The following is a 16,128-nucleotide window of genomic DNA, read 5'->3' on the forward strand; positions in this document are numbered from 1 at the left end:
TGCCACACTATATCTAAATATACTTTATACTAGAATAGGCAAATGCAACAGTTAAAATAAAAAATTTTAAGATATATGCTCTATGTATACAATAATCCCAATACCAAAATAAAATCTCCAATATATATCCAAAATACTACAAGAACCAACTAAAATTACAATAATTTTATCGATCAGTAAAATTATATATGCAATTCAAAATAGTTGAATCAGCAGATCAGTAAAATTCATTATCAAAGTTTGGTGACTGCGGCGTAAACCTAAGACCATGACTGCTAAAAACACGTGATGGTGTGCCATTCTTGACCTTGTTCCTGAATCTACACATAGGAATAAGAATAAAAAAGGCACATAAACTAGCATAGGAAAGAATGAAAATTGATGGTTTTTAAACTTATACCTGTAAGCCGAATAAGCAGAACCTGTATGCAAATAAATCTAGTGAGTTATGTAGCTAGTATTAACAATGAAGCAATGGTTTATATCCCGAGTAAGATTAGTGTTTTGAGCCGAAACAAAAATCACAAACATAGGAAAATATAATAATATTAATGCAAATTTAAACATAAATCCCTTTATCAACCTCGTATGGAGCTTTTCTAGTACTGATTGCATCATTTTCATTAAAAATGGGAATGCTCCTCAAAGCTGCTAAAGCGTTCACTGTCTGACCAATCTGTACTCTAAAGTCTGCATTCTTGAAATCATTATCAGTGACCAAGGATTGAGATGATGTCACATCCAACTGCAAAAAAAATTGTTTGAATACAAAAAAGCTCCTTCTTAAGCTAATAAGTCTATGATGTATAATATGTCAGCAGAATGCAAATATATATCAATATTCTTCTATTTTTTGAAAACTTGAAAATTATAATAGTATACATATATCTTAAATGTACCTGGCTGAATAATGTGTCATAGAGTGCCATGAGGCCATTCCGTCCAACAGATGCACATGCTTTTCCAACAAGTTCAACTTGAGGATTTTGGAGACCAGCAAAACTGTGAGAGAAAAAACTGTAATAGACTAATTAGGTTGTTGGTTAATAATTATTAGAATATAAAGCAAAGCTCATCTTAAGCTCTGTTAATTAAGCAGTAATCATGTTTTCTTTCTGTTGGGTATTCATCTTCATCGTGCTCAAGCATGTCCAGCCAACACAAAAGAGAATCAAAGAAAGTCCATTCATGGAACCAGACCTAACATTCTTCTACATACATATTATAATATCAAACATTAGTCTAACTATGCATCAACCAATCATACTCCATCTAACTATGCATCAAGTACCTCAAAGAGATATACACCCCAATATTCCACTTCTTTATAAATTCAATAAAGACAACCTCTACTCGAAATTTAGTAATAGCATATCTGGACAGACAATAGCCTTGCATGACAAAAAACCAAGTTATAACCAAATTAATTAAAAATCAAATCAAGAGAAATTTAGTATTTCTCCTGATTCTCGGGATTCCTTTCAACTTGCACACTTCTTGATACGGTTGCTGAATTCATGTTAAAAATTTTATGAATGTACCCAAAAATACTATACAAAATAATCAAAGTCGAAACAAAGAAGGGAATTCAAGAACTTGCAAAAGTAAAAGGATATATACGGAAACTTGAGGGTCTAAAGAATTTATTCAGAGCTGATATTTGAATAAAGGAAATCAGCAAGATGCAACTACTAACCAGAATATCCAAAATTCACATTTATGGTATTCATCAATCACCTAATATCCATCACTGCTACATAATATAAATACATGCAGACAAATGGGATAAGTTTTATTCATCATGTTGAGTTTAATATTTTGACTTTGTTTATCTTCTTTTACCACATTTGAACCAAGCAAACAAAAAAATGTCCAAAATGGTATAATACTACTGCACAAAGTTGGAATGCTATAATGCTATAAAGAAACATACTTTCCATGGACCTCCTGAATAAAAAATGCATATATAATATGAGTCAGATTTAGGCAGAATAACAATACTTGCCATCACATTAATGGATTCTCGAAGTGAAAATTATCTCCCTCGAGCAATTCTTGAAAAACGTCTTGAGCCTTGGTTTCTTTTGGCAGAAACTGAGTGAGCAAGTTCCTCTCCTTCTCAGATAAATGAGTTTTCCAGACCTATAGAAAAAATATATCAAACTTTAACATGTACAAAATAATGAACAATATCAACTGCTTGTGAATTCAAACATACTGCAAATAGAACACGAGACAATATTAACCTCATACGAAGGCACATCAGTTAAAATTTTCAAGTCAAAGGTTTCTTGAGGAACATTGACTATGTCATCCAAAATACTATGGCAACTGGGAACAACATAAATATTAGGTGATATATGTCTTTATGCAATTCCAACTTGCTCCTTCTTTGCCACAACACTCTTCCTACTGTCATCCCATTCAAGAATCACATCGTGAAGATACTAACTTCTTCATTTTCACACTATGTTACCGGCGAGAAGTGTAACCAACAACACTCACAGAGCCTAAACATTTTTTCCACTAATCATCAGCCATTTCCAAAAAATTGCACCAATTACAAGCAGAGCTCAACCAAAAAGGTAATTAAAGACACACTATCAATCAGTCAACATATTACTTTTCTCCATGTCACTGGATTATGTCAAGAACACTAACTAAAGGTTATAACAAAGTGGTAAAAAAAGAATACCTTAACGAAACCCATCTGAACATGTCTTTACAAAAGCTTGAACACTTAATCGAACTAAAGCCCCAATTTGAAAAGCCCAATTGAGAGATGTTACAATAGGACAAAAATTTCTTAGTTAATGTAACGCTCATTGTAACACTTGCATTATAGTAGCCCACTTATGGCGTAGTGAAAAGATGATGCTCACTTGCACTATAGTTTGGCTTCCCCAACAGAGTTAAAGAAGGGGAATCAGGAATTGATGTGTTGATCATATCCACATCCAGAGAATTTGTGGGAGAGTTTGGTGTTTGTGGTGCTTCTATGATTAAAGATTTTTGTTGTGACTCCACATTTATTGGAGCCACATCAATCTGAATTTGTGATGGTTCATGTACTGAGTCTTTGACTGCAGTAGGCACTGTGTGTGCACCCTGTGTGTTCCCAATTGGTTCAGATTTCTTCTTATTAGCATATGTTTGGGATGAGCTAGTGTCCCTTACCCTCTTGGCCTATGCTCTTGGCTAAGAGATTTGTTCAATAGCTACATCCTTTTGGGAGGATGCAACTAGCAGTGAGCTTAAATCCTTTTTAAGCACTGCGGTTTGTTGGGAAACTGCAGTGTGGCTAGGCTGGAAAACACTCACATGTCCAACCTTATCCTTAGGGCTTCTTTGATGTTCACCCTGTCCCTCACCTAACTCACTCACCTTCACACTCCCCTCTTGGTGTTCGGTAGATTTTGTAACTGGTTTCTTTTGAGAGAAACCAGAGGGGGTTTTCTTTGATTTGGTTTTTGAAATTTTTGTTTTGGTGGCTTGGGTAGGCATCTGTTTGGTCATTGACACAGATGTCATGGCCACACTCAAAGGCAAAGAAATTTGAGAGGTTGGAATAGTAGAGACAGTGGTGCGTACCTCACTTACCTGAGGGTCCTCCATGATTGGAAAATAGAAAAGGGGCACCTCATTGTGATGACTTGCTATGTTAAGATCTGCAAGCACTCTACTTTCTTGAACCCAACAATCCAGTTTGTTGGTTGGGTTCTCAATAACAATATCCTCAACAAAATGGTTAGCAAGAATCATAAAGAATCTAGCATAATAGATATTTTTAGTTCTCTTTTTAATTTCCCCTAACTTGTAACCTAACTCAAACATGATCATGTCACTGAAGTTATGGTATTTATCAGTAACTAACATATAAAGCATGTTAAGCATGGCAGTGTTGACGGAACCAAAGTTACTTATCTTACCAGAAAACACTTTGGTAACTACATCACACAAATAACTCCACTCTTTCCTAAGACCTAGCTTGAGTTTGTGGATCTTTGACTTAAAGATTGGGTTCTTTCAGTAAGTGATCTGTTTTGACTCTCAGCTTCTCTTATTGTTCCGACGGATAATGCACTTTGTATCTTAATGGATGAAGCTGATTGTCTACCAACGGATGAAGCATTATGTAACTCGATAGATGTTGAGTTATATGCTTCATTAGGTGTAGATTTTTCTGTATTTTCCTTAGTCACTATTTCTTGATCACTTTCATCATCACTGTCATCACTAACCATCTCAACATTATCGAATTTAAGGCTTTCATGGAAATCTCCATCTTGCAGTCCTTCAATCTTTTTATCATCAAACACAACATGTACAGATTCCATATCAATGTTGGTTCTTAGATTGTAGATTCTATATACTTTTCCCACAGCATATCCAACAAAAATTGCTTCATCTGCTTTGGCATCAAACTTTCCATATTGATCAGTTTGATTCCTTAAGATATAGCATTTGCAGCCAAAGACATGTAATAAATTTAGAGTTGGTTTCCTATTCTTGAACAATTGGTAGGGTGTCATGCATTTTGCTTGATTAACCAAAGAAATATTCTTAGTGTGGCATGCAGTATTTACAGCTTCAGCCCAAAAATATGTTGGTAACTTTGATTCTTCTAGCATTGTTCTTGCAGCTTCAATGAGAGATCTATTTTTCCTTTCTACCAATCCATTTTGTTGTGGAGTTCTAGCTGTAGAAAACTAATGCATAATCCCATTATCTTCACAAAATGATCTCATCACAGAATTCTTGAACTCAGTTCCATTGTCACTCCTGATTCTTCTTACTTTGAAGTCAGGATGATTGTTGACTTGCCTTATATGATTGATGATGATTTCACTAGCTTCATCTTTGGACTTTAGAAAATATATCCAAGAGAACTTTGAGAAATCATCTACAATTACTAGGAAATATCTTTTCCTTAAGATGGACAATACATTGACTGGTCCAAACAAATCCATGTGCAACAGTTGCAAAGGTTCTTCAATTGTTGAATCAAGCTTCTTAAATCCGTAAATCGGATTTGGGTAAAATGAAGGGTAGATAAAAGCTTATGACGTCTATGTGACGATTAGAATGATATGAAATTGAGTATTGATAGATACTTGTGATGCCTAGAAGAATAAGCGAGGCATAGAAAAAGAAAGTCAGTGATCCGTAAATAGAATTGAAGCGTAGAAAGAGAAGGTAATTGATTGACGAATAGAAGCAAGGCATAGAAAAAGAAGGAAAGTGATTGATGAGTAGAACTGTTAGATGAGTACAATTAAAGTTAGAAATTATCTATGATAAGGCAAGTACTTCTGCACCTTTCTTCGAGATATATTGCAAATATTTCCGAACTTTCTCATAACATGTTGCTAGTATTCAAAATAAATCTTGTTTTATATTGCAAGTGCTTTAAACTATTCAACCTTGAACCCTGATCGTATCATTGAACTTGAGTCGTAAGCTTTATTTCTTGTCAACTAAACCACCAACAGCTGATTTCCCAAATATTAAACCATACAAATACAATACTACTCCACAAATACATACACACCATTAACCAAGTATCTCAAAAGAATTTCTTAAGCATACAGAAACTTATACACCTTGGAATACCCTATCACATGAAAGATCAATACCCTGTATTATCATTGAACCATTGTTCTTCAGATACTTGATTCTTCATCAGGCTTGAAGTTGTTCTTCATATTTACACCATAATACACCCTGGTGATACCTGTGAAATGTTTTATGCTCTGAGATAAATGCTTTATCAATGTTAATCATTATTCTTTTATTATTGAATTGCAATGGTTATCATATTGAATTGATTTAGAATTGGATGGTTTTATAAATGTGGACCAGATTGGTGGTCATATTAGGCCAATGCGTGCCTTGGATCCAGTATATAGAGCAAAGCTGGGAGCCTTGCTCGGGGTTAGTGCGTGACTGATCAGTAGCCTAACCTTGGTTTTTAAAAATAAAAAGAAAATATCCAATTATATTCATTGCTTATCCAGAAACTTGATTCTTCTGAATCATTTCAACTGATCATTGTTAAACCTCAGTTATTGCTATTATGACTTGCTGAGCTAGTTAGCTCACTCTTGCAAACCTTTATGTTATTTTACAGTTGAAAAGGAAATTGTTGGTAACGAGGATTCCCAGCCCAGTGTGCAAGCTAGGATTCCAGGATAAGATGGACTGAGTTAGCAGGAGCTTTATAATGTAGATGAGTTATGTAATATTGTAAGAATGATATCATTATCAGTTATAAGCAGAACTAGTTGGGATTTGGTAAGATGTAATAAAAGTTAAGGTTGTGGCTTGTTTTCATACTTTAACCTGTTGCGATCCATGGTTATGGTAAGTAGGGTCGTTACATATATTACTTTTATAAGCAAGTATATATATTGAGTGTGTGTGTTGTGAACCCCAAACTTCTGACCCGAGTTTGGAGATTTAAGAAGGCATTTCAGAGAATTCTTTTTAAAGTCAATGTATTTCTCGGAATGGGATATATTGAATCGAACAAGCATTGCAGCTGTAAATAGATGAAATGTGGATGGCGACCAAAGATATCATTCTTTTCTATAAAACTATATATATTCTTATGAATCTTGAATAAAGTATGAACTTCTTTCATAATCAGCTCTATGAGGTGATAAGAAAATTTTTGTATTCCTTTCAAAAATCATTTTTCCCTCAAGACTTATTTTCTGATTGAGACAAGCAGTGTTATGGTGTGACTCTTTGTCAAAATAACGAAGAGTCTGGTGGGACGCCACCTAATCATGTGTTGTATGCCATATAGTATGAAAGACTGGCCATCTTGAGTACAAATATGGTTGTCTCATTCATATCTAAATCATTATACATTCTTTCTTCTTCAATCATGATTTGTTGATTTATGGATCCTTCCGATTGTTTCCTTGTACTGTTATTCTATACAAAAGTTTCCAATCAGAATCATATACACAAATTCCCTTCTTATGTAAGGTCTATTCTTTGAATGTTTTAAAAGGAAGTGAAATGAACCCGTGTAGCAGATGGAGTTATGTGATGAGTGTGGATAATTGTAAGCCAATAAATGATGGACATTTACGCGCAGAGAAGAACCATTATACCGATAACGAGATTATTGCGAGGACATCAAATTAGAGGCGGACGTCTATACGCATGATACGTTGCAAGTATGAGATTTTGGCGTGAATTGGAGTAGTTAGCGAACCATGTGAGGAAAATTAACTAGAGAAATAAGAAATGAAAGTTGCGTATATTGGATAAGGCAAATGATTGATTGGACAACGGAAACAAATGAAGAAATTTTAAATAGTAACCAGATGGACATTCAAATGAAGATATTTGAATGTATCATTATCGTTGCAAGTATGATTGACGCACAAATAAAGAATAAAACGTTATATGTGACTAGACGTCAAGAAAGTGCATTGTAGTCAGTTCGTATGAGAACTCCCTAAAACCAAAATAAATGATAATATGGGTTAGAATATGCGGGTGATGCCTCCAGATTAATATATTTTCTTCTAAGTAGTAAGAGAATTTCGCTCAGCAAATATACTCGATTGTGATTCAAGGAAAATAAGATATGGGGATAAGTTTGTGCGTCAATCATATTCAGTCAAGATTTTCTCGTTAATTTTTAATTTTGGAGTAATTTCGAGAACGTTAGAAATCGAATACGCCATGGTTTCAGTATATCATTCGCAGATGGACGAGAAGATTAAGAAGACGATTAAAGATCCTCGAATGTGATTGGAAGCGATTATAAACTAGGTTAATTAAACAGAGAAACATGTGGGAATGGGTTTCAATAACCAGTAACAATTGCAAACGTTCATGAGCACGAATTACAAGAATTAGAAAGAAAAGAGGATTAATAGGCTTTTGAAACATTAAAATAAGCAAGATAAGTGTAAGTGAGTTGGCTTCACTGCCACATGTATAGCTTGTTCATAGGGTGTTTATGTGTGTATATTCAGGAAAAGTAATTAAGCTCCATTATATATAAAATGGGGACTTAAGTTGAATTATATGAGCAACTAAAAGAATATGATGTCAGCGAGAGGCTGTTAAGTAATGAGTGATGCTGCGAGTAAAAGTTTATAAAAAGTTGTACGGTTGAGGGTTCAACCTAAGAAAATGGAGGTGAGATATTTGAATGTATCATTATCTGATCCTTAGTGTGATTCTGAGGACAGAATCCTTTTAAGGGGAAAGGATGTAATATCCGGGATATAGCGTGTAATTATTTTTTATTGATAAATAATTATTATGTGATTTTTGGTGAATTATCTGATGATTGGTGTTGATATGTGGATATTTATACGTGGTAAAGTATAAGTATGTTAATGTTGTTATGACCAGAATACAATATAGATAATTAAGGTATTTTTCAGGTAATTTTTGGACTGTTATATGATTTTATATTGATTTAAGAATTTATTAATTTTTTCTGAATAATTACAAAACTATTTTATAAAGCCAGGAATCGTCCAACTTCAACCGTTTTTGAGTTTTTATAACCCAAAACTCTTCTGAAAACTCCTTCCTAACCTAACCTGATAATTCCGGATATTTTTCGTATTTTGATCTTTTCGATCCGGATTATGGTTTGACCCGTGCGCGGCCCCACGCAAAATTTTCGATACGATAACCCTTTTGGATAACATTATCTTCGTACAAAGCATTTTATAAAAGCCCGATTTTGATAATTATCCAAAACCGTTTATGCTTATCCAAAATAGTATAATATTTATCCAAATCAGGATAATGCTTATCCAAAACAGGATAATATTTATCCTAAACGTTATCCGATCGGATAATTTTTATAGTTACTTAGCGGCTAAGCAACATATCCAACACGATCCAAAATGTAATAATATTCCATAAATATAAATAGCCAATACCGTATTGTATTTTGTATAGATAATCATTTGCAAACAGTAAAACTATATAGTTTCCATAGAAAAACCTTAAAATTCACCGCGTTCTTGAAAATTAATCGCACAAACGAAGGCATTATCGAACTCCAGTTTGTGCGTGCAATATATCAAAATGAAGCTCTCGAAAAATTCTTTCTGAATCAACTATCTATATTTGTGCAAAAATCAAGGTATTTTTCTTATTTATTTGTTTCAATTAGAATTATTTATGGATTAAAATATTAATTTTTATTCTTGATGTTGTTTATGTGATTTGATGGCATAATCATGTAGATCTTTTATTCCCGGTCATTTTGGTATATTATATGACTAATTTGGAGTTTAATAACATGTTCAAATTGTTGTTTGATTCTCGGATTGGTAAATTAGGGTTTATAGCTATGAATGTTCTTAATTGGAATTTAGGCATTTTTTATTCAAGGGTTATTAGTTAAAATTGTTTATACCAAGTTGTGGATCGTTAAAAAACAAAATGATTGGTGCTAGTGGCTTAAACAGAGGATAACAGGATCGAGCTCGCCGGAGTTGCGAAGCTCTCCGGAAACGGGGACGTTCCTGCCGGTTTTCCGGCCAACTGGAACGTTGTTTGTAAATTTGGAGACGACGACAAGAATCCTGGCTTCAAACACTTCTAATCTGCAGTTTTTGGTGAAGTTCTAGGAAGGTTTAGGCGGCCAGCGGTGTCGCCGTCGGTGATTCGCCAGAGAAGACGGCAAAATTGCGATTTGGTCCCTCTGCTTTGCAAAAGTTTTTAAACCTTGTACTTTAGTTTTCAAAACTTACAAAAACAGGATTGTTGTTTTTAGAATTTTCAAAATTAAAATTTCTGTTTATTTAATTTCCAGAAATTGATTTTTATTATTTTAAAATTTCAAAAATTCCTTATTTAATTTCTGAAAATTATTTTTAAAAATAAAAATAAATCTTAATTATTTAATTAATTAATTTTGGTTGATGATTAATTATTTACTTAGTCAATTAATTTAAATATTAATTGATTAATTAATTTAATTTTTATTAATTAATTTTAATTAATTATTTAATTAGGTTTAATTATTTATTTGGATTTAAAAATTTCAAAAAATAGTTTCGAGTTTTAAAATATTATTTTAAATTATTTTCAAGGATCGATAATTATTATAAAATTATTTTAAAGTCAGATTCGGGTGTTTGGACTCTATTATTTAATTATAAAATGATTCGGAGATACGTTTTAATTCCGAAAAATGTTCAAAAATACCTGCAAATTCATTTTAACACTGAATCTTCTTTGAAAAATTATTTTGATCGAATATCTTGTGTGCTATGTGCTACGTGGTATCTGATTGATGTGTTGTATGCCTATTTGGTTATTGTTTAACAGTTTTTGCTATAACTTTCAATCCGTAAATCAGATTTGGGTAAAACGAAGGGTAGATAAAAGCTTATGACGTCTATGTGATGATTAGAATGATATGAAATAGAGTATTGATAGATACTAGTGATGTCTAGCAGAGTAAGCGAGGCATAGAAAAAGAAAGACAGTGATCCGTAAATAGAATTGAAGCGTAGAAAGAGGATGCAATTGATTGACGAATATAAGCAATGCATAGAAAATGAAGGAAAGTGATTGATGAGTAGAACTGTTAGATGAGTACAATTAAAGTTGGAAATCATCTATGATAAGGCAAGTACTTCTGCACCTTTCTTTGAGATATATTGCAAATATTTCTGAACTTTCTCATAACATGTTGCTAGTATTCAAAATAAATCTTGTTTTATATTGCAAGTGCTTTAAACTATTCAACCTTGAACCCTGAACGTATCATTGAACTTGAGTCATAAGCTTTATTTCTTGTAAATTAAACCACCAACGGCTGATTTCCCAGATATTAAACCATATAAATACAATATTACTCCACAAATACATACATAGCATAAACCAAGTATCTCAACAGAATTTCTTGAGCATACAGAAACTTATACACCCCGGAATACCCTATCACATCAAAAATCAATACCCTATATTATCATTAAAACCATTGTTCTTCAGATACTTGATTCTTCATCAAGCTTGAAGTCTTTCTTCATATTTACACCTTGATACACCCTGGTGATACCTGTGAAATATTTTATGCTCTTAGATAAATATTTTATCATTGTTAATCATGATTCTGTTTTTATTGAATTGCAATGGTTATCATATTGAATTGTTTTAGAATTGGATGGTTTTATAAATGTGGACCAGATTCGTGGTCAGACCAGATTCGTGGTCATATTAGGCCAATGCATGCCCTGGATCCGGTGTATAAAGCAAAGATGGGAGCCTTGCTCGGGATTAGTGTGTGACTGATCATCAGCCTAACCTTGGTTTTTAAAAATAAAAAGAGATCAATATCCAATTATATTCATTGCTCATCCAGAAATTTGATTCTTCTGAATTATTTCAACTGATCATTGTTGAACCTCAGTTATTGCTATTATGACTTGCTGAGCTAGTTAGCTCATTCTTCCAAATCTTTTTATGTTATTTTATAGTTGAAAAGAAAATTGTTGGTAATGAGGATTCCCAGTCTAGTGTGCAAGCTAGGATTCCAAGATAAGATGGACCGAGTTAGCAGGAGCTTTATAATGTAGATGAGTTATGTAAGATTGTAAGAATGATATCATTATTAGTTATAAGCGGAACTAGTTGGGATTTGGTACGATGTAATAAAAGTTAAGGTTGTGGCTTATTTTCATATTTTAACCTGTTGTGATCCATGGTTATAGTAAGTAGGGTCTTTACATATATTACTTTCATAAGCAGGTATATATATTGAGTGTGTGTGTGTTGTGAACCCCAAACTTCTGACCCGGGTCTGGAGGGCGTCACATTTTTCATCTTTGAACTCCATTATCCAGTAAGGCCTCAAATGCACCATATCTCCAGTAAAAGGAATTGTCAATACTCTTAGGACTGCATTTGGTCCTCTCCAGCTATTCCTTATCTCCTCAATCTTGTTTCGTACCATCTTCTTAGAAATTATGTCGAATCCAAAGTTTTTCTTGATTGCAGAGAAGATAGTCACCAAAGTGGAATAGCCTTCATTGAGAATACTGTGAAGGGGCCATGTTATTTCTCTTCCACCCTTGTACCTGCAGACTAATCTTTCTGGAAGATGTATATAGGCATCAATAGCTCCAACTTCATTTATTTCTCCCAGATAGAGATTTATGTCTGAAATTTTTTTGATGTAACAAATGTAGAGTTGATCTCCCTTGTTGACAATAGGTTTGGGTTTGGCCACTGACTTGGATTGAAGTTTGATAGGCTTGATTATTTTGACTGCTCTTTTTTTATCTTTTTTGGTTTGGCAAAGATTAGAATGTTTAGGTCAGGAAGAGGCAAGTTGTCCCAATCTATAGGTTAATCCTTAGGAATTACAGGTTCACTATAAAAGGTTATGTTGAAATTAACCTTGAATTCATCCTTCTTCATTGTAGGTATGGCTGGTTGGCTTGAAGTTGTAGATTAGGTTGGCATGTAGTCTTCCTTATCTTCATTAAAATCTAGCTTCCTCTTTGCTGGGAGTTTGTACCTAAATTTCCTCTTAATCTGCTTTGGTTTTTCTTGCTTTTCTTCTATTAGATTCTCAGATGTCACAGCAGGCAATGCAACTTATGTGGTTACGGGCTTCTTGGCTAGGTTCTTGGCTTCTAAAGCAGCTTGTTTTTGTTGTTGTTTAAGCCTCACATTTTCTTCTTTTTAGCCTCTGCAAACTGTGGATGTCCAGCCACTACACAGATTAATTTACCATTCCTATAGATCTTAGCAATTATGTTCTTTGACACTATGTCTCTGGGATCTTTAGATAAGGCAATAGACCTTACAAGCAGCTTCTTTTCATCTGGCCTAGGGGTTTCATAGGATAGATCCAGTGGATTTTTGTCTGAATTTTTTGGATAATTTCTTTTTGGCTGAAAAATCACACTGGCCTTTGGAGACTTGATTGATAAGGGTTGACCCCTTTCCATGTTCCCTGAGCTCATTTCATTAGCTGAAATTTGTCTCAACTGGGAGAAGTGAGAAAAGACCTTGTCTTGCTTCCCAATTGGACCAAACTTCTTCTTGATGTTTTCATTAAGCTTCTTCCATTTTACATCTAGCTCTAGCTCAATTGCTGCTATATCAAGCTTTTTCAATTTTTCATTTGACTCCAACTTAGCTGCTGCTATCTTGATCAGATTAATGTTATCAAGAGCTGGTGGCTTAGTGAAAGCAATTGTCGGCACAATCACTTTGCTAACTTGAATGTTGAGCACTTTCTCCCCCTCACTTGTTGACTCCCCTGGCTAACTGGAATAATTGAGTTTTTCTCCCCCTTTTTGTTAGCATCAAGTTGAGTGGAGGTTGAGGTTTGTGCAGCAACCAAATGTTATAGTAGACTAGTCTAAGTTTCCTGATGTGCAAGTATCTTGGCCACTGATTTCTCCACATTTATCAGTCTTAAATCCATGGCCTTAACTTTCCCGTTTAAATCAGCTTCCTTTCTGAGCTTTTGAGCTATTTCTGTCATGGTGGTTCTTAGAAGCCTAGCATTCAACCTTGCTACAAATTCTCGTTTAATTTTACCAATTTCCTGTTTGATGGCAACTATATTTTGACTTTATTGGAGGGCTTGAATTTTGTGCAATTAGAGAGATTCCAGGTGAGCTATAAGTAGTTTTTTGGTGCTGGAACTAGTGGATGCTTGAATTGCTATTTGGGTGTCATGAATTAGCTTGAATAGTGTGGATTGGAGATGGGGATAAGAGCATTCCTTGTACAGCATCCATGATGGAATGTCTGCATCTCCCCCTATGGTCATGCCTTCTAATTCATCATCATCCTCACCATCAACCCTAAATGAATCTTCAGCATATTCAAAGTCATTACCAGCTGTGGAGAGCATGGCAGTTATAGTATCCTTTACTCTTTGCATAGAGGCAGTTGTGTGCACCAATTTCAATGTCTTCTCAACCTGCTCATTGCCCTATCCAGCCAGAATTTGATATGCTGGAACATGATGAGTAAATGTCTTAGCATCCAAAGAGATAGAATCTATGACATCTTGATATTCTTGCTGAAACAATCTCTCTTTTTCTGCATCACTGACACTCATTGACTCACTAGCAATGGTTTCCATCCTTATTTCTCATGTACCTACTTTTCTCTCATTTTCTCTTTATTTTTGCATCAAGGGCTCCCCTTGGCTTCCCATCCTCACACCCTCACTTTCACCTACTAAGGTGGGACTCCACTAACTCACTTTTGCCAAGCTGGAAGAGATAGCTTGCAAATTTTCACTCTTTTCCTCTCCTTTTCTCTGAGAGCAACTCAACCTCTCACTCTGTTCACTCCCTTCCCTCAATCCTAAGAGTGATTGTACAACTACTAAACCATCTACACTTGTGACAACAATTGAGATTTCAAGTTGTGTAGTGATTGTCAACGGATGAGAGACATTTGTCGAGGTAGTAGTTAAGAGTTTCAACGGATGACTGCTCTTAAGCACATCGGTCGAGATACAATCACTAGTCGACGGATGAACAATATCCGTCAAGATAGTGGAAATGACAGTGTTTGGAGTAGAGACTATTATAGAATTTGTGGTGATTGATTTTAGATTTTTCACAAATTTCTCAGTGGAATCAGAAAGAAATGGTAAGTGAGCCAAACAATCATCTAAAAGATGATGCTCACTTGCTGTAGATTTTGGCTTCTCCATGATAGTTAAAGATGGAGAATCAGGAACTGATATGTGAATCATGTCCACATCCAGAAAATTTGTGGGTTAGTTTGGAGTGTGAGGTGCTTCTATAACTAAAGATTTTGGCTGTGACTCCATATTTACAGGAGCCATGTCAATCTGAATTTGAGAAAGTGTTGTAACTGAGTCTTTGAATGCAGTTTGCACAGTGTGTGCACCCTCTGTATCTCTAAGGCTTTTTGATTTCTTCTTTCTAATATAAGTTTGAGGTGAGCTTGTGTCCCTATTCCTTTTGGCCTGTGGTCTTGGCTAAGAGCTTTGTTCAATAGTCACATCCTTTTGGGAGGATGCAACTAGCAATGAGCTTATATCCTTATTAAGCACTACAATTTGTTGGGAAACTACAGTGTGGTTAGGCTGGGATGTACTCACCTCTTTATCCTTATTCTTAGGGCTTCTTTGATTTTCACCCTATCCCTCACCAGACTCACTTCCCTCCACACTCCCCTCTTGGTTTTTAGTGGATTCTACAACTAGTTTCTTTTGAGAGAAACTAGAGGGGGCTTTCTTTTACTTGGATTTGGAAGATTTTGGTTTTGTGGCTTGGGTAGGCATCTGTTTAGTCACTATCACAGATGTTATTGCCACTTTAGATTGCAAAGAAGTAAGAGGTTGAGAAGTAGTAGGGACAAAAATATTTACCTCACTTACCTGAGGCCGTTCCATGATCGGCATGTAAACAAGGGGAACATCCTTGTGGTGATTTTTCCTGTTAAGATCAACAATAACTCTTCTCTCGTGGACCCAACAATCTAACTTGTTTGTTGGGTTCTTAATTGAGAGATTCTCATAAATTAAATTAGTTATCATCATGAAGAATCTAGCATAATACTCCCTAGCTCATACATAACCGATGTCCTAAAATTATAATACTTATCACTTAGAAACATATAAAGCATGTGAACAAGTGAATAAGATACAACATCAAAGTTGCTAACTATACAAGAAAATACCTTAATAAATGAATAATACAGAAAACTCCATTCTTTCCTAAGACACGTCTCCTAACATCACCTAACTTAGTGGCATTAAGAGCATAGCCCGTAGAAACTAGCATGTTACTTACATCAGTGTCTGTGTGTGGAGAAAGTGTGTTATTTTTAGGCAATTTAAAACATTTTTCAATTGTATCACAGTTAATACAGTGTTCATTACCTTTGGGAGTGAAGGTAATAGTTTTTTCCATTAAATTGAAGACTTTTGTAGACAAGATTTCCTCGACAACTTCACAGTAAATGTTTGGAGACTCAAGCATGACATAATTTAGTTTGCAGTTTTAAATGAAGTCCATCATTTTGTGATAATCTTCAGATGCCGAAATTTTCTTGTTAACTAGAGCCACAAAGTTGTTCTTCTCATAAGCGTGCCCAGTTGAGGACATGATTTTGACAACC

At 34.6% G+C, this 16,128-nt stretch overlaps 1 protein-coding gene across 1 annotated transcript in view; it reads right to left on the reverse strand.

Annotated features, from left to right (window-relative positions):
* Positions 1-217: 217 nt before the first annotated feature.
* LOC141718495 (uncharacterized) overlaps positions 218-16,128 on the reverse strand; it is a 55,730-nt gene continuing 39,819 nt past the window's right edge. The window contains exons 6-14 of the mRNA XM_074520878.1: positions 15,386-15,443; positions 13,752-13,945; positions 2,247-2,331; positions 2,012-2,142; positions 1,292-1,375; positions 900-1,002; positions 607-745; positions 401-422; positions 218-320 (exon numbers count right to left, since the gene is read on the reverse strand). Of these exons, the coding sequence (XP_074376979.1) occupies positions 218-320; positions 401-422; positions 607-745; positions 900-1,002; positions 1,292-1,375; positions 2,012-2,142; positions 2,247-2,331; positions 13,752-13,945; positions 15,386-15,443 (919 nt within the window). The remainder of the gene's footprint in view (positions 321-400; positions 423-606; positions 746-899; positions 1,003-1,291; positions 1,376-2,011; positions 2,143-2,246; positions 2,332-13,751; positions 13,946-15,385; positions 15,444-16,128) is intronic.

Source organism: Apium graveolens, chromosome 4, assembly GCF_009905375.1.
Source record: "Apium graveolens cultivar Ventura chromosome 4, ASM990537v1, whole genome shotgun sequence".
NCBI lineage: Eukaryota > Viridiplantae > Streptophyta > Magnoliopsida > Apiales > Apiaceae > Apium > Apium graveolens.